Source organism: Sander vitreus, chromosome 17, assembly GCF_031162955.1.
Source record: "Sander vitreus isolate 19-12246 chromosome 17, sanVit1, whole genome shotgun sequence".
NCBI lineage: Eukaryota > Metazoa > Chordata > Actinopteri > Perciformes > Percidae > Sander > Sander vitreus.
This window is the reverse complement of record NC_135871.1, coordinates 7,025,939-7,049,600: the sequence shown is the minus strand read 5'-3', so window position 1 is coordinate 7,049,600 and position 23,662 is coordinate 7,025,939. Positions and strand designations below refer to the sequence as shown.

Here is a 23,662-nt window from a genome sequence, read left to right as displayed (position 1 = left end):
TTGGGACTTAACTTGCCTTTACAAAGGACTCGAATTGACTTGACATAACCTGTGACTTGACTCCCCCCCTCCCCCCCTCCCCCCACATGACTTGGTGACAACACTGTATTTCATCCTGTTTGAATCATATGATTTACTCCACTTGCACTGTTGCGTAGGAACTTCCAGTAACAATGATGTGATTGAAGTGAAAGGAATCGTCCTTCCCCTATTGTGGTTTATTTGATATCACATGTTATCTAATAATGGGTGTCTGTGGCCTCGTGTAGCCCTAATGTGTTTGGGATACGGCACGTTTAGCCACGCTGGAGTCTGTCAGGACTCGGCGGGGAGGGACTTTCTGGACACTGCGCAACAAGTGCTAGGGCGCAAGAAGTGGCTGATAAGAGTGAATAACACGGCATGCGGTAGCTCAAACAGGAGATGGGTCTTTAAGTGGATGATTAGGTGCGGTTTACTACCTCAACTACGCTATATTTCATGTAGCCTATTGCCGCCTGGAAAGGATGTGTCGCAGTAAAGTTTATCCGGACTTTGAAAGCGCGCCGTTGGAAGTTCCCCCGCATGTCACAGCGCAGAAAACAGTTTGGAGGACTTCTTATAACACAGGATGGCTGGAAGTTTACAGCTGTTGAGGAAGCAGCAGGTGAGCAGCGGAGCGTGAGATTTGGACTGCAGCCCGATCAAACGCTGTGCTTTAATGTGACGGAAGGCAAAGTGAAATGGTCCCGACTTGTTACAGAAGCTGGAAGGATATAACTTGAAAGGAGCGTGTTTTTAGAAAGAAAAAAAAAAAAAAAAAAACTCAGTCCACCATGAGAGCGCTGACTTTACTGTGCGTAATTCTCGGGCTGTGGGAGTCGAGCCTGAGCAACAGAAACTGTCCGGACCTGATCGTTGACAGCTGTCACTGCTCGGCGGAGAGGTCCAAGGACCTGAGCAGGCAGCATGTCCGAGTCAAAGTTGTATGCGATGATGTGGACCTGATGGACACCCTGCAGCCCCGCTTCCTACCCAACAGAACCGTGTCCCTGTAAGTAGCCTAGGTTCACTACTGCCAAAACCTTCCGCCTAAATAAGACACTAATTGGAGCAGCAGTATGTGTCACACGGAGCCCCACCACATTTTGGACATTTGTGTCTAGATGTTCATGTTGTAGCCTAGTTGAATATACGGAAGAGGATTAGGGCCACAAAAAAATGTATTTGAGTATAACATTTCTGTTATAATAGTAATAAACATTTCTGAGAATAAATCACAATTCTGACTTTATTCTTTAAACTCTGAAGTCCGACTTCATTCTCAGACTTCTGACTTAAAACTCAGAACTCAAATACATTTTTTCACATCTGGCCCTAATTCTCTTCCGTCAATCTGTAAACATTTAGAAACTAATAATAGCTAGAATTCCAACGTTATATGTTTTTCTGAAATTGGGATACTGTCTAGTGGATGGATCTTTTTCTCAGGGTCCTTGGAGCTCTCTAAAGGGCCCCTGGAGGTGCTTAAATCCCAGTTAGGGGACCTGGATGCATGGGCAAGAGCATTCAGTGTTATAAATTGTCCAGGATAAATGAGTTTTAGAGGGGTACCACACAAATCAATAAACTGCAGTTTATATTCTACAGAATATTATAGCCTACTACAAAAATATTGTAGGTGAGGACCATATTGATAGTCATTAAAAATTACATTATGGTTGCTAAATTCCCCTCAAATGCACCCCCAACAACAATATTACAGAAGTACTGTGATAGTACCTTAAGAAAGCAAAGAAAAACATGAAATAGATAGAAATGCTAATCTGGCATGTATAGAAACAGAACCTTTTAAAAGGCATGTTTTGACTTTTTTTCAAATAAATCAAACGAATAAAACGTCATTATATTATGGATATAATTTAGTGATTATATCCCTGTCTGTAAGACCTGCAACAATTAGTCATTTAAGTGATTAGTCGGTCAACAGAATTGCCAACAACTCTGATAATTGATTACATGTCAAAGTCATTAAATTAAGCAACGATTCCAAGCCAATGCCATATTCACCGAGTCCAGCCTCGTCAATGGGAGGATTTAATGCTTTTCTGTGTTGTATATCATTTCAATGGAATGGGTTTGTGTTTGGGACTATGGGTCAGACAAAATAAGACATTTGAATATGTCACCTCGGCCTCTCAGATTCCGATTCAGGTTTATTTATTTTTCATAATTCCTTGTGTACTTACACACATAAAGGAAAATGAACTGTTCTCCACCAGCCACTTGCAGTGCGACAGGAAAAACAACAATCATACAGACAAATACGTAGACTAAAATCTATAACGCCAGATAAAAAAACAACATTCAAAACGGTAAAAAACAGTTGACGGCACGTGTTCGGGTCTGTGGGACCCTTTTTCAAGGTTTGCTAAAAGAAGAATTATGCTATTTATTATTTCTTCTAACTCAAACTCATTGGCCTTGGCTCATTTTCTGTGAAGAACATAAAAAATAACTTATTTTCAATGACTGCACACGGTACACCTAACAACATAACTGTATTTAATTGTAGGTGCTATGAAACTATGTTGTCTTTCTGCACCTGCTATTCCCACACAAAGTTACAACACTGTTACATTTCAAGCACTTTCACCTGTTCTGATTAAGTTCTAAGAAATAAGCACCAATAATGATCAAAAATCTTGTATATATTTTTTAACCTTTTTTATAATTGAATATCCTTGTTTTCTCACAAAACCCGAAAATGATCATATGATCATAAATGTGATCTCACAGGGGTAAATGGCAAATATGAACCATAAATGATGTCTATATCATTGGTAATTGAGCTAAAGTAAACATTTGTTAAGTATTTTTTTACATAAATTGTTATGGCTGTATTGATTTAAAAGCCTAATAATGTGGTGGGTCCACCAGACCCGGGAACATAAAAATATGAACACCACACAAGGGTTAAAAAGTTGAAAAGTTAGCAGCACAGCGTGTTGACGTGTGATGATGCCCATAATGGATTAGCAACACAGAATATAAAGTGAACATGATATTTATCTCACAGCCATGCAGTCCTGAAATCTTGCTCTCAAGAAAACTCGATATGTTTTTGGACCCTTAGTGGTCCCCAGAACCCACGTTTAAAAAATTTTTTTTTAGGGATATTATTTGCATTGCATTCAAAGTTATTCAAACATAGATCTTGTGCTTTCGACAGGGACTTTGAGAAACCTCCCTTAGTATTCATCTGCGCCTCTCTTGTAGATGAAATAGCACTTTAAACACTCCAGGGGTTGATAACTTTCCCTACACGTCCCCCCCTCTCTCTCTCTCTCTCTCTCGCAGGTGCACAGATTGACTGCTAGATTAATAGACTGTTTTATTTTTTGGAAACTTGAGGTGTGCCTTTCGGAGTGTAAAAGAAAATATTAAATGTAAAGGCCCTTGACAAATTACAGCCGACCACTCATTCTAATCTTAGAGCACGGTTGATTAATGGTAGCACTTTGCTTAGTGCAATTTTTATTTGGAGTGGTGTTTGCTTCCACGTAGGCAGGGGTGCCTTTTGTTCCTTTAAGTGGAGAATTGTTAAAGGATTTGTTTTCAAAGTGGGGCTTTTTTTGTTGCTTGAAGGTACTAACGAAGGTTGATTTTTAAATTGCTCTACAAAGATACACTAAGACTTCAGGTTTGCTTTTAAACACAACGTACAGTAAGTATCAAACTGACTGCATGTTGAAGCATCTCTCCCACAGAATGACACCTTGCTCTCAGTTCGCTTAAGAAATGCAGTGTTATGATTAGACCTGTACAAATAATCCTATGCCTCACTCCGTCCTGTTCCTTGGGGAACTAAATCCTCCAGCCGAGCCCTAGCTGGCCAGGAAGCAGTTTTCCTGCGTTAGGAAATGTGACCTTTGTCAGGCTGAAGTGGCCTCCCTGCTCGCTCTTTTGTTTGGATGTGCTGTGCAAATAAACAGATACATCAGGGGAAGTATGCACATACTGACCACCCCCCTGTAGACTGCCCAACAAATCTCCTAAATGTCTCGCGGCATGCTCACTTCATTCTCTCCGGATCTCACCACCTACGTAGCTCCTTGTAGAGCCATTTCCTCAATGCCAACTCAAGCAGACTGTGTCACGTTCAAGAGCGCTAACCCAGATCCAAATGCCACCTCTAATTAAAGCCACAGATTGGGCTTTGTTGCTTCTCTTTTTGCCTTTTATTATTGCATCTATAAAATGTTCATGAGGAACGAACCCTGTAATAATGCAGCGCCTTGCAAATGCCAAGAAGAAGAAAAACTTAACGAGCAAATAAAAGAGCATTAGCATAAATAAGAAAGATAAAAATGAACTAAATGTAAAAGTGTGTCATAGGGACGTAACGATGCATGGTGAATCGGTTGAAAATCAATATAAATGTATCAAGATGTGTTGAGATAAAAAAAATGATGTCGTTTTTTAAATGGCCTAGGGCGTAATCTGCTTTTGATTTCACTTGTTTGACTTCAGATCAGACGTCGTTACGTGTTCTTAGTTTATTTATTGTTTGGATGTACGATTTGTTTACAAAATCAAAATATTCATTTTTTATTTATTTTTTGGTTATTTAAGATAAAATACAATTTCAGTAGCACTTTTGATAAGAGTTGTCTGTTGTTTTTGCATAGTTGGTATACATTTTTTTCAGGCATCTGCAGCTTATTCTGTTAAAAAACCATGACAAAATCCTATTGTGAACTTAAAATCGGATCGTGAATCGAATCGTGAGTTGAGTGTATCGTTACATCCCTAGTGTGTCATAAACTCTGTGTGTCAGTAACTCTCTGTGTGTCAGTAACTCTCTGTGTCAGTAACTCTGTGTTTTAGTTACTCTGTGTCAGTTACTCTCTGTGTGTCAGTAACTCTGTGTCAGTAACTCTGTGTTTTAGTTACTCTGTGTCAGTTACTCTCTGTGTGTCAGTAACTCTCTGGTAACGGCCTGGATTAACACCTCCAACTGTCCTTATCACATTCTATGAGTGGATGTGGCTGGGGGTCCGGGAGTCAAGGAGTTTGGTGCTTGGCCTGACAGCTCTGTTGACCCTGGGACCTGATCTGATGTAACTCTTTCACCGGTGCAATGTCTCTCTGCAGAGAGGAGCAGCTGAGATGGTGGCCGACACCTGTCTCAGGCAGTGCTCTGACAGGAAGACGCAGCGCTCGTCTAGGGGAGAGGAGGGGACAGATTGTGGAAGCGACAAGGGGATAGAGAGAAGATGGGAGACAGACATGGAGAGGCAGTGAAAGAGCCGTTAGGGTAGCAAAGGGAGTGACCGAGAGGATGCTGGGAAAGCTGGGATGGGGGAGTGTGTGGTTAAATCGTCACTTTAGAGCTGAGACGGAGGCTGATTGAGATGATGTGACTGCCACTAACAGGTTGTTGTGTCTGGGAGGCGCTTGTCGCACAGTAACAGCTGATTGTAACTGAGTGTCTGAGTCGCTTCACTGCTGGAAACTGCACGCAAAGAGATACACACTGTGCACTTACATAAGTCAAACTTATAAGGTTTTTGCAAAGTTTTTTTATAAAGTGCTACAACTGCCGCTGTTTTCCCGCTTGCTGAGCTGTCGTGCTGCAAACAAACCGGGCTGTATCATTTGCATATTATTCTTTTACTACCTGCTGAGTTTGGCTAGTCCAGTGTGTGGGGTTTGAATTGTCGCAGATCCAGGAGTAACAAACAGCAGTGTAAATTGGCAGCTGGAGTTTTATAGTGATTTAGTCTTTTGACAAAAATTAGTTGTAGTCACGTTTTTATCACCTGATTATTGTTATTACTATTTTATGTTTAGTCTTGGGTTGAGAAGCTAAAACGTAACAAAAAGTATGTGCAGGTGTAGCAAGCCTCTTCTAACCCATATCTATGAGAGTATTTAGCACTGATAACGCCGATTCAATGGAGTGTCAACATTTAAAATGGGTGTTTGTTTTCTACTTGGAAAAACGATTTTATATATATATATATAAAATCGTTTTTCCATATTTTATTTTTATATATATATATATATATATATATATATATAAAAGATTATATACAAATATTTATAGACAAAATTCATGTTTAGACTATAGACAAACTGGCACTGGCAAACAGCCTAAAAACATTACTACACTACAGTACTATTTTCTACAGTACTGTAACAGTTACAGCCTTTTGTCAGAATTCATGAAAATAAATAGATGTTTTTTTGTAAATTTTAATTTAAATCTTTTTCGAGTTCATTGGATCCAACTGTTGCAGGAGAAGATGCAATGTTTCTGATTGACTGTACTTGCAGCTTCTGGATTTGTGCATGTTCTCTGATGGAACCACGCTAAGGTCCTTCAGAGCCTGGTTGTTTTCTTTTTGAACGAGAGAAAACGAGGGCATTTGGTCTGCGGCGGACACAAATTTGGAGGTGTTTGGCGTAAAGTAGCCTGCTCTGTGGGCCCTCATCATCCTCATCATCATCCTTTCAGAGACAGACAGGAGGGGCTGATTGCGGCGTCTAGGGGGGAAGTGATCAGGACGAGGCCATGGCTGGCTCCAAACCACTGCACTGGTCATCACGCCAGGGTAGACAAAGACCCACCCATGGCTGTGAAATAGCTGTTGCTGTTCATCATGGGCTTCTTCACTGTAGGTTGGGCAGTTTGTGATATCATCCATTACGGGTGGGGGGAAAAAAAACGATTCACTTATGTATCGTGATTTATTTTTTTGGTGACGGTTTTTAAAATCGATTAGAATCAACATTTTGCATTTCTTGTTTTACCAGTGATTTATACCATTTATACCATATTGAACATTATGTAAACAGCCCATGATAAACTTCTGGAGCATCCGTCCTCTCTTTATTTATATTATCAATTATGTTCTATGCGGATAAGCTGCTTTCAATGAGGGACGAGTGCACGGACTCAGTTTATCATGGGCTGTTTACATAATATTGTTTATACCATACCGCCGACTGCAACTACATCATATCCGTTTCCAGCAAAACAGAGCGAAAGCAGAAAATGCAGGAAATCCATGTTACTTCTTTACAAATGAAATACATGTCAGACTGACTGACTGACACGTGATGTGCATTCTTTGTAGAAAACAATCAATTTTTAGAAATGTCTCATGATATAGTGTCTGTAGAATTGTATTATTCAACTTTTGTTTTTGTTAAAGAGGGAAAGGAAAATCGCAATACTCAATGCTATCGTATCGCAATACTTGGAGAATCGCAATCAATGAAAATCGCAATACATATCCAATCGACACCCATGTATCGTGAAAGAATCAAATCGGGACAAAAGCATATGGTCCCAGCTTTATCATCTATAGCGCGATCAAAAGGAGTCGGAGTCTAATATTAATCTGTGTGCATCTTCGTGAACAAACGTGGCAATGTCAGAGCATGCCATTTTCTTGTTTCTTTTCCTAAAATGGCTTTCTGCATTCTCTCATCTAATTTTTTGGTATTGCTATAAATATAATTCTGTTTATTCTCCCGCCCCGCCCCCCTTCTCTCTTATTCACTCCCTCTATCTTATATTCGCTCGCTGTTATTCCTTGGGGGCTTTTTTTTTCTTGTCTGCCGAGGTGCTTTTTGTGCTCTACCCTCTTCAGAGTTCTGAGTACTTCTGCATGAATATTTCATTGACATTGGCACACATAGCCCGTCCATATTCTCCTGTGCATTACCTCGCTGACAAAACCTGTGAGCACACACATTCAGAGCGCAAAATGCCCTAAATGACATGTCACCCATATGCATAGAGAACTGCTTGTTAATCTAAAGAGAAGTGACCAAAACGACGCTGCTGTATGATGTCGTATCAAACATCTGTCGCCGCGAGGAGTCATGCCAATCTCTCTCTCTCTCTCTCTCTCTCTCTCTCTCTCTGTCTGTCCCTCTGTTGGCTTCTCTCGCACTTATCTCCAGTGATATGGAAGATTTAAAGAAAGCAAAAGGTTCAACTTTAGATGAGGGCACTCTCCAATATCAGTCGTCTAAGCTCCAGAGGGTGTAATACTTTTAGATCCCCGGCACTTTCCCCTCTGCGATAGCTTAAGCCAAGAACATTTGCCCCGGAGTTATCCGTGTGCTCAAGAACTGTGAGGTCAAGGCCGATCCGTAATGTTTCCGCATGCTCGAACCCGCCAGTCACCTTAATAAGCAACTATTGATTCATCTCTTTAACACCAACGGGTTAGTATTTTCTCAAGGTTTCCTCCAGGCTTCTGTAGATGTGTATTGGTACATCACTCAGAGATTGTGCGGCTCCGCTGCCCTTCAGATTGGCTGTCTGAAAAAGCTCTATAACTACCGTTCACGTGGCGAAAGAAACAGCTGATCAGTTTTGCATGAGGCAATAATGATTCACTGATCAAGAGTTCATGGCCGCTGGGGGAGAGGGGGAGTCTGTAAATCGCGCTGCAGCCTTGAAAATCCAAGAATGTGTCGAAACCCAGACTTACCATCTAAAAATATTAGGTAATGATAAATACAGCGTCTGCCAAGGATACGTCTGTGCTCTGCTATCCCTGCCTCCTCACTGCGCCGCTAAGTAAATACTAAAGTTACTTAAAGGTTCATAAATTTGAGAGCAGAGGAGGGTAACCTCCAGCTTGTTGTCTTTTGCCTATTTTCTGACTCATTGTAAAACAAGGTGATTAAAACCCTGATGTGTGTTGCTTCTGTTGCAGGGTGTGATCCCAGTGGGAAGCATATTAGCTCTCCTTCCCATCTCACAGGGGCCTTGGCAGGCCTTTATCAGCACTGTGTGCCTGTCTGTGTGTGTATGTACATGCTGTGTTTGAATCAGGGATCGTTATAGGTGTATATGTAGAAGTCTTGACGTTATTGGTTGTGATGTTATGAAGTTATGTGGTTATATCATGCAGTAGTGAGCTGAATATTTCCAGATTGCTCATGACTACTGACCTTGCTGCTGTGTTGGAAACTGTTGTATAATTTACAGCTGTGAGTTATCTTTCCCCACTATGAACATTAAGTCCCGTTCCAGGCTTACCAATGAGTACCTACACGTGTGCATGGCCAACAGTCTCACTCCCATTGGGTCAAAAAACAATGCTTGGTCAGGTGCCTTTGGCATTTGTTACTCTTGGTGTCACTTTTTGATGCTCTGGGTCAGGATGTTGTTTGACCCATCCACCACCCCAGCCAACCTCCTTATACGGATTTTTGCTCTTTTATACTACTCACAAACGTTACAAATCTTATAGCGCCGCGTCAGTATTTTACGAGTTGGGAGTGAGACCGGGTTGGCATGGCATGAGAATGGCATAAACTGTATTCAAGATTCAAACTACTGGCAGGGCAGTCGCAGGACCATTTGGGCCAGGGGCATAAAGTGGGAGGGGAGGGGCACTTCCATACTCCTCTACTTTCGGGCGCCCATGCTCGGACCACACCCATCTTCGAACTCGGCCTTCATTTTGATGTCAACTACACACCTGTAAAGTTTCCTGACTATATCTTGCACGGTTGCTATCGCGGTGACAAAATCTGGCCGCAGACATATAAACATCTGGCAAAGTACTCAAAACAACAATCTTAGTAACTGGACCTTTTTAAATTTTTATTGGATATAGGATTTTAAGAAAATGTTCTTAAATGTTCTTCACATAGCATTAATACCTAATATCTTTTTGGCGTTAGGACAATGAACCAATGATTCATGATCTAGCTTATTGGCAGCCTCCATCTCATAATGTTGTTGGTGCTCAAGATCCAAATCCATTTAGGTTTAATTTATAACATTTGTAACTATATTTATCAAGTACACCCAAAGATTCAGATTACATTTGAAACTACCTTTTGTTTTAGGCATTAAAAGACATTAAATAAGATATTAAATGTTGATTTAATGAATGAGTCGGGTTTTTTTTTTTTTACAACTTGCTCCAATACATACCGGAGGTCCTGATGAAGAACTATTAAGTTGGTAAACATAAAATATTACAGTAATATGGTAAGAGTCTGAAAGTACTGAAAGTTATGTGACGGGACCCCCAACCTTATTTAGGACTACATTTCCCAAATACCCACTTGCTTCCTGTTAAAAGAAGGAAGTTGCTGCTTCTCTTGTTTCCCCTTTTGTGCCAGGAGGGGATTCAGCAGTGGCTCCCACCTGCAGTGTAAAGGCTGGTGGAGCTTTTATTCCTTTGAGCGATATGTCTTTTATCAATCCACTACACCAACAAACCACTTAGTCTCATGTTTAAGTGTCAAAATGTTACATCCGTAACATTTCTAGCCAGGATCGAAACAAGGCACAGTGACTGAAACTAGCCAGAGTGAGGCAAATCACTCACAAATGATAGGCTAACTGATTCAAGACATCTTACTCCTTTGGTGCATTTGAACCACTAAAACCTGTTATTTTTTTTCTTCAGAGTGTGGTCTGTATTATGAAGGGTGGCATCCCAGGCAGATGTGCTTCCCTATCATCTACCATGTGAAGCTCTGTTAATACATACTCTGTAGGTAACCCCTAAAGCAACATCTGTTTCCTGTCCAAGGTTAATGTTAGTAGATATGAAATATGTTATTTTGGTTAGCTGTGTCTAGTAACTCGATCTTCTAAAGTAACAGAGGGTTCGGCTGTTTGAAGAGAAGAGGCTTGAAACCTTGAGGCCAGCGGATCCAAATGTTTGCAATAGTTGACATTGTGATCTTTACTCCACTTGGTCCTCATGACTGGTGTGCTAGATGGTGTCCGCTGAAGCTATTTTTGATTGTGTTCTCCTGTAATAATATAGTTGGATGTCTCTGGTGAGTTGGCTGTCTCTGGTGCATGGCAGCCAGGCTAGTGACGTTTTAGTTGGACCTCACAGAAATATCCCAGCTGTTGCGTGGACGGAGGGGGAATGAAAGCCAGAGCTCCTGTTTTAGGGAAGAATTTATATGATTTTACTTGCTGGTTAATCATTTTTAGCCACGAAATTTAAGGACTGAAGCAAAGTGTGACTTTTGAATTATGAGATTTAGGGCTGCAGCTATAGAGTTTTAATAATTGAAGCGATTAATTACCAATTAACCTGTTGATTACTTTCTCTCTAACAATAATGAAAAATGCCCATCACAACTCCCCAGAGCCCAAGGTGAAGTCTTCAAATTGCTTGTTTTGTCCGACCAACAGCCCAGATTTATTTTGTTTTTTAGTTACTATTATATAAGACCAATAAATGCAGCAACTCTTTAGATTTGGGAACTTGGAACCAGCAAATGTATGGCATCCTTACTTTATTTACAGGATAATCAATTATCAAAATAGGTGTTCATTTGAGTTCAAGGTGAGTTATTATATTGCTTGAAAAAAAGTCTTAACTATATTTATCTGACATATTGGGATGTAAGAAGAATAAGTAATCTAATGACAAGAACTTTGCAAACTTATAATTTTGAGCTCACAAAACATTCACACAAAAGCACTTTATGCCATATTGGAGAATTGTGAAAGTACAACATTTACAAGCTATGAACTCGTGGTCAGACGTGATGTCTTACATGTATACACGCCTGGCTGTGGCTGCCACTGGCACACAGTAAGCAATGACATAAACCATTTGCTGCAGCCCACAGAGACAATGCTGAGTCCGTGCACTCGTCCCTCATTGAAAGCAGCTTATCCGCAGAGAGCATAATTGATAATATAAATAAAGAGAGGACGGATGCTCCAGAAGTTTATCATGGGCTGTTTACATAATGTTCAATTCCGTTTTTCCTGTGATTTCCTGGACGTTACGCAGAAGCCTGAGATAGGCATGCAGAGGTCGGCAAGCAGACACACACACACACACACACACACACACACACACACACGGCATAGCACAGCACAGGACACGGTTGAGTTTGCACAAACAGAGGCTGCCTGTCCCTGAGTGGGACGTCCGTCCGCAGAGGTATGTGTAGCGGTCTGGGGAACAGAAGGGAGACCTGGGATGAAACACAGTGACAGCACTGGTATCTCATGATCTCAGTGTTGACTAACTTCACTTCATCACACCATCCATTTGTGGCTTTAAAAAAGAGCTGCTGCAGTTTGATAAAACTTGAAGTAATACTGTTTTAGAGTAAGGCCCTGGAAATGAAAGAATAAACTCCACTGTGCCTCTGATACTGAAACAGTTATCAGGGCTTCGGTTATTTTTCAATAAATCTGCGTGTGAAATATTGTGAAATTGACCCTTCAGTCAAGTAGTTTCTCATCAAGTCCAGTTGACTCCATGCTGACGTATATCTGCTGTAACTTTCTGCTCTAGGAGAGCTTTGTGTTAAGATGAATCCAAACTGACAGGACCTCCAAAAAAAGATCCATGTGAATTGTTGTTTACTCAGTTTTGCCTCCCTAAATGGTTGCCTGTAAATCGTGTGGTCCATTCCCACACATCTTAGGTATTCTGATTGATTAGTGGGAAAAGAGAGGCATTTTGCACAATTTGACAAGCTCCCACATGTCTGATTCCTGTTTGACAAATAGCGATTGTCCATTTGCAGCTACAACAGGCCTGTCAAGCTTTGTATTTTTTCACACATTAGCATGTCTGGCTAACTAGCTTACTTACAAAGACAAGGGGCATGACATTAGCTAACTATATTATTATGGGGTAACAGGTTTGTTTGTATGTTGTTTGGGTTTAGTGTCCTGCTAGTTTTTTGGTTTAGGGAAGTTTACAGTGCAACTCCACATTTCTCTCAAAAAACTGAAGCCATTTGAAATGATGAACATTAGTATATAGTATATAGATATGCTCTAGGGCGTTATTTCCACTGGGGACAGTGGGGACATGTCCCCCCCCCACTTTTCAAAATCCAGTTTGTGTCCCCCCCCACTTTCAAATTCAGTACAAAAGTGAGTGGGCCATTTTCAAAAAGACGTAGAAGTAGCAAAAAAAACAACAACCATTCAACATACTGCATTACAACGGCAATAGCAGTACTGTCTACAACATGCTCAACCAACAAAGCTTAGTCTAAAAAGGTTGTACACAACAGTATAGACAAAAACCTGTTGATTTGAACCTATTCAGGCTAAAATATATTTGCACCGGCAGAACAGCAGCATTGTCTCTGCACAGCACTGTTATACAATTAACCATTTTATTGCACAAAGTGGCAACTTAACATGAACCCAAACAGCAGAGAAGGCGTTTACATACTGCATGGCATAGAATAGCCTACGTCAGACAGAAATTGCACATGTAACATATCCTTTGTGCATTCATAACAGCATTGTTGCTTCAGGACTATGGTCAGATCACGAGCAGCATATGCGCTACCAGCAGTAAAAGAAAATCAAAGAATGAAAACTTCCAGCCAAGCATTGTTTGAATTATGAAAGATATAATGAAGTGACAGTGTATCGAGTCCACGGCAGTGACAGGATCAAAGAAAACAAAAAACGACGTTACTCACAGATACGTTATCTTCTTATTTAATGTGGGCAAAACACAAACGCATTTCAGCTAGAAGCCTTCATCAGTGTTCACGATTTCTTACTAAATAGGAAGGTTACTAGGTTACTTAAATAATAACAAAGGAAGCATGAAACAAGTTTTACTTAGGCTATGTGTAGACGGAAACGATCTGAAGAGAAAACGCAAAAGTGGCGTTGCGAAACCAAAACATGGTGAAGCGAACAACAAAAGCTGACAATTTTGTCTGGACAGACGAGGAGGTGGAGTTGCATGTTTGTATGATGATGACCGACACAGTCGACCGTGATAAGCCACAGCACAGCACCAACGGGAGCGCTACCAATATCCTGAGCCTCGCAGCCCTTCAGCCGCTGCTTGAAGCCGCTGCCACTCGCTCTCTCTCTTTCTCTTCATCCGCAACGTTGTAGCTTACTCTGGCTCAAATGAACAGCCTACATATGATCATCGAACTATAACAACCTTATCCACATTGTCGAAAATCATTTGAATATTGAGCCATTACATTGAAAATCTTTTAGATAACAGGAGCCTATAATTTCTGTAGCCTACTCCGTAACAACGGACTACCTGAACGCCTTTTTCTCGTCTCTCTCCACACAGCTGTCTTCAGACTTTTGCGTTTTTACCCTTTAGACGGGAACGCGACGGTGGAGTGTTTTTAAGATTTCCACTCTGGAGGGTGGTTTCACTTTTTTGCGTTTTTAAGCCCCAAAAACGCCGTCGCCGTCTAAACGAAAGGCACATCTGATAAAATATTTTGTCGTTTTCACCCGCGAGCGTCATCGTGTAAACAGGGCCTTAATGTTACCTCTGTGAGGGACAGCACTCAAACACACTCCTCTCGCTGATGGGCTGTCGCTCCGCTGGGGAAATGTCTGCACATGCTGCAGAAAAGCTCATCCTTATTCACACTGTATTCCATCCATTCCATTCCATATTTTTCATAACAAAACGTATTTTGATCAAACTTGGCTGGACGGGCCAGTGAGTAAAGTGGGCGGGACAGTGCCGCCCTGGCCCATTACTGACTACGCGCCTGGTACTATTCTTTCCGGAAGAATTTATCATTATGATCAACTTAATTATTTCCTGGATTTTGTATCACCATAGTCCCTAAACGTATGTAGAAATGCAGGAAATGGGATTCAAATAAAAAAAAATATTTTGGCGGACGACCCCCAGAGCACCTGTTTTGTGTGTGTGTGTGTGTGTGTGTGTGTGTGTGTCCCCATTTCTCAAACCAAAGTTACACCCTTGCATATGCTCCCCATATATGTGCCTTGTGTGAGAATGGAAAGCTAGACAGACTACAACTAAGAGACGCAGGGCTTAGTAATCAGTCAACTATCTCATCTAATACTATCATATGTATCTGTCTGTATAAGTTTTCCTGCACTATTTTCTGTATTGTAACTAATTTGGCCACTAGTTCATTGTAAATATGTTTTATTCCAAAGTGATTGAGATGTGCTATTCTCAGAAGTTGGCTTTTGGGGCAGACTCAAATGTAAATACAATCTTGGATGTTGACATGAATTTGCTGACACTAGTTTGTGTCCATCCTGGCCTTTTGCTGAGAGGGGATTTGCTATTTTCAGTCCTGTTTCTTGTGCCAAGACAACTGTTATCACCCTTGGGAGAGATAGGTACTTTCCCCAAAGAATATGCATATGCAAGCTTGTTAAAGCAAGAAACAAACATACTGGCACGAATGCAAGTATATATTTTTTTCTTGTCCAGAAAAACGCACAATTAATATACATTTATGTGACCAAATTGACTAAATGTTGATTTCTTTTTGTGAGTTTATGACTAGTTCTGTCTGTTTGTGTAGTGTGTGAGTCTTCACCGTGACATTTTCAGTGTACACACTTCCGTTCTGCTCCCCTAGCAATGTGCCTGTTCAGCACAATGCATTGTGGGATCCCTCTCCTTAATCCTGGGGTTAAAATTGAGTATACGTTCCCTGCAGCCATAACGAGCGCCGTATCGTCACAGAGGAGACCGGTGACACATCCCAATTACTCCTCTCTCCCTAAAGCTGATCAATCACTCCCAGAACCTTGTTAAAGGAGGATGGGGGAAGGATCTGACCGTGTGTATATGTGTGTGTGTGTGTGTGTGTGTGTGTGCGACCAGCAGATGATTTAAGAGCTGGCTGGAGCAATCAATATTTGAGCAGATATGAAATCTACAAACGCCATCCAAGGTGTATTTAAAATGATGTGAATCTGGGCAGTAGAATAAGCGCAATACAAATCATTAGCCGCTCACCCTATTGTACTGTAGCTTGCAGCTTTGTATGACATTCTGTGTGTGTGTGTGTGTGTGTGTGTGTGTGTGTGTGTGCGTGTGTGTGTGTGTGTGTGTGTGTGTGTATGATACCAATATTTGTGGCTACAGGCAGTTTTATATCTGTTAAATGCTTCATTGTTTCTCCTTGATGTTTTTGAAAGACTTTATGTCACTTATCGTCACGTCATTAATATTATTCTTAATTAAATGGGTTCCTTTCTTGTGGAAATGAGGAGCCTCAGAGTGTCAAACCGTGTAGTGTTGTTGTTGCTGCTACTACTACTACTTCCAACTACTGTCACGAAAATTAAAAAGAAAGAAAGAAAGAAAGGAAGGAGGAATAAAGAAAGCTATTTAGATCCAAGCTTGCATTAATTTTATTAAAGCCCAACAGCAATCATAGTTAGACCTGCATTAAAGCTTTAGTGCGTAACTGTTTGGTATTAATGAATGTCCTTTACATTCAAGCCATTGCCAAATGAGTTGCTACAAAGCTAATCAAGACTATCAGCTCCACACAACTGTCTCTGTATTTCTCAGTATGGCTATGTTCAGAAGATTGTGTCGTCCGGTGACTTTCCCGTGCAGGAACTCGAGTGAAGATTATTACCTTTTATGAAGAGTCCTAGCCTGACAAGCCAGACCCACATCAAGATGTTGGGTCTGGGAACTCACCATTGACGGAGCTCAATCCGAGGGGCGGGATAAAAGGTTGTCTTTCAAATTCCCTCTGCACACAATAGGATAGCGCTACAACCAGGCAGAGCAATGAAGAAGGTAGCGAAGCTAGTTGATAGATTAAACTTTTGCCGTATCCGGTCGGCAAAACTCTGAACACATCTTCCTTTTTTAAGAATGATTTCAGTGGCGTTCTTTGTTCTTTTCTCAAAGAAAAGCTCAACTCCCAAGTCTTCCAGAAGACCGCTGTTCCCAGCAGCAGCAGCCATAAGCCCGCCTACCGACTCTATACACGATGTGATTGGCCTGACCAGAGTTTGGTTTTTCCAGCTCGCAAGCCAACGGAGAGTGCCTAGACCCCCCTGGCTGCAAAATAAATTTGCTGCCACTAGGGTGCGTCTAGATTTCTAGGCTAGAAGAGTCCATCATGTTTTTTTAATCCTCCTACTAGCAACTGCGTTGAGGAGGAGTGGGGGCGTGAGGCTTGTATCATGTGGACGCTCCGACAGTTTTGTTGTCATTACTTATAATTCCTCATGGGGGAAACAGAAACTACGCACTATAGCTTTAATTTATGTTTTTGTCCACTTGGTGCCAGTGCAACAAGCTCACTGACATATTATTAAGTTATAAAGTTGAGATGGTGAATGTGTTAGCAAACACATGCCTACAGTAAATACCCATCCAGCAGACACAGAGCAGCATCCATTTTAAGTAGTTTTGCTTCCGTCACCACAAATGCCAATCCAATGCATATGCCAGTCCAATATTCTCCCAAACATTTAGCTCCGTTTTAGTTCTTCATTTGTTTACTAGCTAGTCGTAGATATAGAACAATAGATATGACATGACGTCATAACTAATGGGATAACTGTCCGCCATCTTACTAGGTTACTGTTTACAATTGTCACCTATAGGCAGCAAGTATGGTTGTGAGCTGTGCAGCACCTAACTGCTTTACCAGAAGGACCGAAGAGACCCTCGGAGGCTGGCATCACTTTCCACATGTCAGTAGGAGTAGATAGAGTATTTTTTCTCTTCTTTTTTTAACTATAAACACAGAGAAGTTGGTGAACTAGCTAGCTAGTTACGTTACCTAGTAACTGTTAACAGACCGGCTGAAATGTCAGTTATTGGTGACACTTTGATGGAGGCGCTTGTTGAAAAATATTTTACTCTGCGCCAACACCACATCACAAGCCAGTACAATCTTAAAATACATGGCCAGAGTCTGAGGAACAAACTGAACAACACCATCCTGTTTCAGGGCCAATAGGATGCTCAAAAACTCACAAAAATGTGTATGTATGTAGTTTCTGTGTATGCAAGTGTGCACGTGTGAGAGAAAAACATATCTTGCACTTATGTAAAGCAATTTATGACATAAATAAATGTATTAATAAATTACACTTGGATGTTTCTCTCATGTGTCTTATCGTAACTACCTCTCTATAGGCCATAATACTGAATCTATTTAGGATTTCTACATAAAAAAAACATTGTTTAATGTATATTAGCCATTCAGAATACCAAAGACAGTTTTTACATATTAAGTTAAGACAAAATTATTACCTGCAATATAAATGCAAAATTATGAGATTATCTTTATGATTGAATGAATTACTTGTTCTCTTGGAGCTATATCAATCAAAATTCCACCCAAATCTCTATTTTTTGGTTTCGTTCTAGAAAGGCACATTTGTCTTACGGTCATTACTTTGAATTAAAACCACTATTGATGTATTGGTCGAAAAATATAAGGATTATAAAGACAACATGAGCCTCTTTCCCCATTGGTTCCAATTGAAGCAATTCTAAAACTTAACCCTGGTAAGATGGGTGCCAAGTGGTTCCATTCTGGAATGGCAAGTCCGAATTACATGTCATATCTATTGTTCTATATCTATGGCCCCCTCCTCTCTCCTCCTCAATAGTATTTAAAGCTACAGACACAGAAATGGCACATACTAAGGAAAGCTCATAGTGGGACTGGCTCTAGTGGCTGTAATTCTGGACCAAGGCTGAATTTCGGGAAAGAGACTTCAGATACAGTATTAGGGGACCACTAAGGCCTATATAAAAGAGACTTCAGATACAGTATTAGGGGACCACTAAGGCCTATATAAAAGAGACTTCAGATACAGTATTAGGGGACCACTAAGGCCTATATAAAAGAGACTTCAGATACAGTATTAGGGGACCACTAAGGTCTATATAAAAGAGACTTCAGATACAGTATTAGGGGACCACTAAGGCCTATATAAAAGAGACTTCAGATACAGTATTAGGGGACCACTAAGGTCTATATAAAAGAGACTTCAGATACAGTATTAGGGGACCACTAAGGCCTATATAAAAGAGACTTCAGATACAGTATTAGGGGACCACTAGGGTCTATATAAAAGAGACTTCAGATACAGTATTAGGGGACCACTAAGGCCTATATAAAAGAGACTTCAGATACAGTATTAGGGGACCACTAAGGCCTATATAAAAGCATCCAAAAAGCAGCATGTCATAGGACCTTTAAAAAAATATATTCCAGGGCCTTAAAACTTGGGTTAATGACTGCACTGCAAGTGTATTCCTTGTTTGTATTGTGTTTGATTTTATCTTATTTATTATGTCCTTATGTAAGGTATTTTGAATTTTTTGGAAAGTATTTTCACAAAAACCTTGCTTCCCTTGCCTATAATACCCAAACAAAAACATTTCTTAATGCTAGTGCAGTGCACTTGACTACCTGCAATGCCTGTATCACATCATGTTGTATCACTGTGTTTGGACGTTATTAGCTGGGTGGATGAGTAGACTTGGTCCTGTGTCTGAAATGTCTCTTGCACTATAGCAGCAGGTAACACATCTAACAAGTCACTGTGGGATCATAACACTGCACTGTACTGGATGTGCATTTTAGTGTTGTTACACTTCCTGTTAAGTGAACATTGTGTCATTCTCATTCTTAAAATATTTAGGTTTTGTGGGTTAGGTTAAAGGTTAAAGTTAACCGTAGAGTACGGAGGATTATGGTAGTAGGGGTTAGGGAATAAATACTCTCAACAGTAAGACTTCACAAGAATAATAATATCGGTGTAGGAGCATGTGTGTTTACGTGATTGTATTCTTGTCTGTGTTTTGACTCTGGTGTGTTTGAGGGAAAGCTCAAGTCCCAAGGCCCAGTGTGTTGAATAATGGGACAAGATTGTGTGTGTGTGTGTGTGTGTGTGTGTGTGTGTGTGTGTGTGTGCGCCAGTAACACACTCAGCACAACTTTTCTTTTCTTGCCAGACAAATGCATCACTTGAAGAACATATAGGGCCCTATCTTGCACCCAGCGCGGACTTTTCCCTCCACGGACTCACGTTGGTAAATTAGGGAATGAACTTGCGCTCCCGGGGGCGGTTCAGCAAAAAGAGGAGGTGTGTTCTGGCGCAAACGTTCCCTAGTGCTATTTTGCAGTTTCAGAAAACAATTCTGCACGTTATTCAGATGCTATTTTAAGGTCGCATGCTTGGCCGTAATGTAGAGTGTGCACACCGCGCATACATGTTACTTCTCTCATCTCACGGACCCAGCAGTTCCCATTTTTGCAAACCATACAAGGAAAAATATGACCTTGTTTTACACAACATTTCCATGAATCATGGATGTGTTGATGACATAAATGAGGAAATATTAGAGGACTTAAGGAGATGTGATGTTGAACTGCATGTGCCGATGCCACTTAACCCAAATGCCCCAGCAGCAGCAGCACGGGAGAGGAGAGACAGAAGAGCTGCATCGTCTATAGTGAGGTCATCTCGGTCTAATGTTAGACTACATTGCAAAAATATCACCATGCATTCATAACCTCGTGATTCAGTGAGAGTGAGCCCAAAACATCGGAAAGTATGTTTCTGTGACATTTCTTTATTTACATTTTGACACAAAGAAAAAGCAAACGTCGGTCTCCTCGGCTGTGAACCGCCCCTGGCGTGCGCCCATGGATGTATTAAGAGCGTGCTCCTAGCAAATCTGCCATTATAATGGCAATCCGCCATGGAACAAGCGCACCTGCTTTTAAAGGGAATATGAGATAAGGCTCTGATTGGTTTATTGCATGTTACGCCCAAACCACAACTATGAGTAATGTAGCTACTTCAGACCACCCCATTTTAGATTTGCGCCCGGCGTAAGAGTCATTTATCCCGCCGGCATAATAGCAACAGCGCCCGAGATCCACCCACGAAGCTACTTGCGTTTGGAGTTTGATACTAGCATTTCAGATCATTAAAATAGGGTCCTTAGTCTTTACCGTTCAGCACAGACATATAATTCATCAAAAAAAGTAAAGAAAAAAGAAACATCTGTCACTGAAATAATCCAAATGGAGGCCCTGCATCATCAGCGCCTCTGAATATTTATTCATCACTTAAAGATCCCTTTGGTGCGTTTCATTGATTTGTTTTCTGTTGTAATGTGAGCAATGGGTGATTGAATTGTGCTGAACCGGCATTTCTTTAAGCTTTTCTATTAGGCTGATATTTTTGATGGGGAGGATGGGGGGGGTTGGATCATTACCCATCTTAACCACAAACACCAGTAAACAAGACAGAGACGTGGCCAGGATGAGTAATTCACAGCTGCAATCTCATCAAGACATAAATCCTTATCTTTGGCCAACATATTGACAGTCAGAGGATAAACAATCTTTCAGCCGTTGGAATACGTTTTTCTTTTTCTTGCAGCTCTATTTTTGTGATTTTTCCAAATGTACCTCCCTTCACTCATTCTGTATGCTCACCTCACCTTCTCTCCCTACTATCTTTTGCCCCGAAACAGAAACCTGAGTAACAACAAGATCTCCCTGCTAAGGAATGGCTCCTTCTATGGCTTGGCTGCCCTAGAAAAACTGTGAGTACTTAAATCAAGCTCTCTTTACTGTTTTGTCCTCCCCAGAGTCCTAATAGCTGTCATCACAGGAGCCGTATCGCTCTGTAGCATGGACAAGGCAAAAGGCAAAATGGTGGGGAACTAAGAGGTCCTTGTCGGGGGTTTACTCTGTAGAAGGCTTGCCAATGGCTTTCACCCCTCAGCCTTAATGCTTAACCTCAATCGCCGCAGTAAATGTCTTAAAATGGATAATATATATCATAATTTAAAGGCTTAATGCAGTGCGCTGTGACACATGGACTGACTGCGCCGAGTCCATGTCGATGAGTCCCATATCTTATACAATTTCCCGGAGGCCTGTTTGCATGCAGCCTGATGATGAGCTCTTGTTTTCCCGCCTGCCCCCTGAAGTCAACTATTGATTGCCTTCAGCTCCGTCCAGCCCAGTGATCACTGCTTTTCTACCTGATTGTGACACTGACATTGGCTGATGATGAGGAAATCACACAGGGGCTGAAATCACACAGAGCATGGCTTAATAACTCTCTCCCTTTCAGTCAATCATCCTCAGATGTATGAACGCACACTCTTGCTCACATAGAGCACACATATTAAGCTCACACACACACACACACGCACAGGCTACCTCAGCGACTGCTGAATATTATACATATAAGTCAGTTGACCCACGTCTTCCTCACTACTTGACAGTTAAATTCAGATTGTCAGTGGAGTAATTCTGCCCTTCTTCCACTCCTTTTTGGGTGGCTATGTCACCGGTCAACCTATAGAGAATGATGTCACCTGTCTCCCTGGGCCTTATTAGTGCCATTAAACAGTTCTGCCGTCTTCTCCCCAGCACTGGAGTGATGGAGAAATGATTGCAAGGCTTTTAAAGACACTCAACCAAAGGGTTGTGGAGGCTAACCTCTTGGAGCAGCACTTTGCGTGCCCTATCCCTTTCTTCACCTCGTCTCTCTGGGTACAACCTGTCCATCCGTGCCGCCACATGCAGCATTTGGCAGAGATGTGTCTGCCGCTAGCAGTTGATGCCAAGCCAGGTAGCCTCAATGAGTTGAAAGTGGCGGCCAGCTGTTCCCTGGTCTTGCCCAGCCGAATTTTGCCTCGCCTGCCTGCCTGCCTGCCTGCCCGGCTGACGTACTGGGTTGTGGTGAATTGGCAGCTGATTGATAAGCTTAATATCCCTGTGTCTGTGTGTGTGTGTGTGTGTGTGTGAGAGAGAAACATGGTGAACCCAGAGCAAGTTTTTCTTTTGTATGTAGTGGAAATAAAATGAGGTTCTCTTTATTAAAGCAGTGGTTCCAAACCTTTTGGATCTGAGGTACCCCTTCAGGCCAGTCAGATGAACTCATTTAGAATCAGAATCAGAAAGGGCTTTATTGCCAACTACGTTTTTTGCACATACAAGGAATTTGTCATGGTGTTGGTGGTGCATGTCACGCACCCCTTTCATCAATTCCCAATGTGTTTCAAATGTAAAAGGATTACACAAAGGTGGATATTGTTATTTTTTTCATACTATTGAACAATATTTAGGTCGGTTGGGCATGAAATCATACTACAGTACTACTACTTGGAGTGAAGCACGAATGTTTCGACCGTTTATCCATTACTTTTACGGTAGCTAACTATTTAGTCAGTACTTTTAGCTAACAATTTCAGCGGCTTATGCAATTAGTCAGTTATTTCCCGAATCAATTCGATTACCATTCACAGGGTTCCGAAATTTCAGTTACAATACCAATTTTGCTTGGATATAAAAGAGGTTCTCAGAGAACCTATGCTGTAAATTGTATAGGCAAGAAGCAACCCTCAAATATTTATAATGTACAATGCTAATGACTACATTAAGAACTGACCCCCAAAAAGTTTGGTCTTCTTCCTATATTAAAAGATTGATTTGGGGATTTTATTAATCAATATCAGATCACTCAAAGATTCATTTTAATTTGAGAATCAATTATTTTAACCCAACCCTATATGCAGTAATTGTTGTTATTTGAATCAAATCATAATTTCAATTTTCTTTCCTTTTATATTAGTTGAGCTGCTCCACGTACCCCCTGGCAACAATAGCAGTAACCCCCGGGGCACAAGTACCCCTGGTTAGGAATCACTGTATAAAGGGTTAGTTTGCCCAAATTTCGACAACATAATTTCTTGTTCACTCCTGGTGGTAACCACTGTAGCCATGCAGATCATTTCATTTGTTCTGGCTTTGAGACATGTTTTTGTCTCCACGTTAATACAATGGAGGAATTACATTGCTAAAGCTCTAGCATGGCTGAATATCACTAAGAGTAAGAGAGAACATT

General features: G+C 41.1%; 1 protein-coding gene across 1 annotated transcript in view; it reads left to right on the top strand.

Annotated features, from left to right (window-relative positions):
• Positions 1 to 362: 362 nt before the first annotated feature.
• Positions 363 to 23,662, top strand: part of adgra1b (adhesion G protein-coupled receptor A1b) — a 213,048-nt gene continuing 189,748 nt past the window's right edge. The window contains exons 1-2 of the mRNA XM_078273676.1: positions 363 to 1,033; positions 21,276 to 21,347. Of these exons, the coding sequence (XP_078129802.1) occupies positions 816 to 1,033; positions 21,276 to 21,347 (290 nt within the window). The 5' untranslated portion in view covers positions 363 to 815. The remainder of the gene's footprint in view (positions 1,034 to 21,275; positions 21,348 to 23,662) is intronic.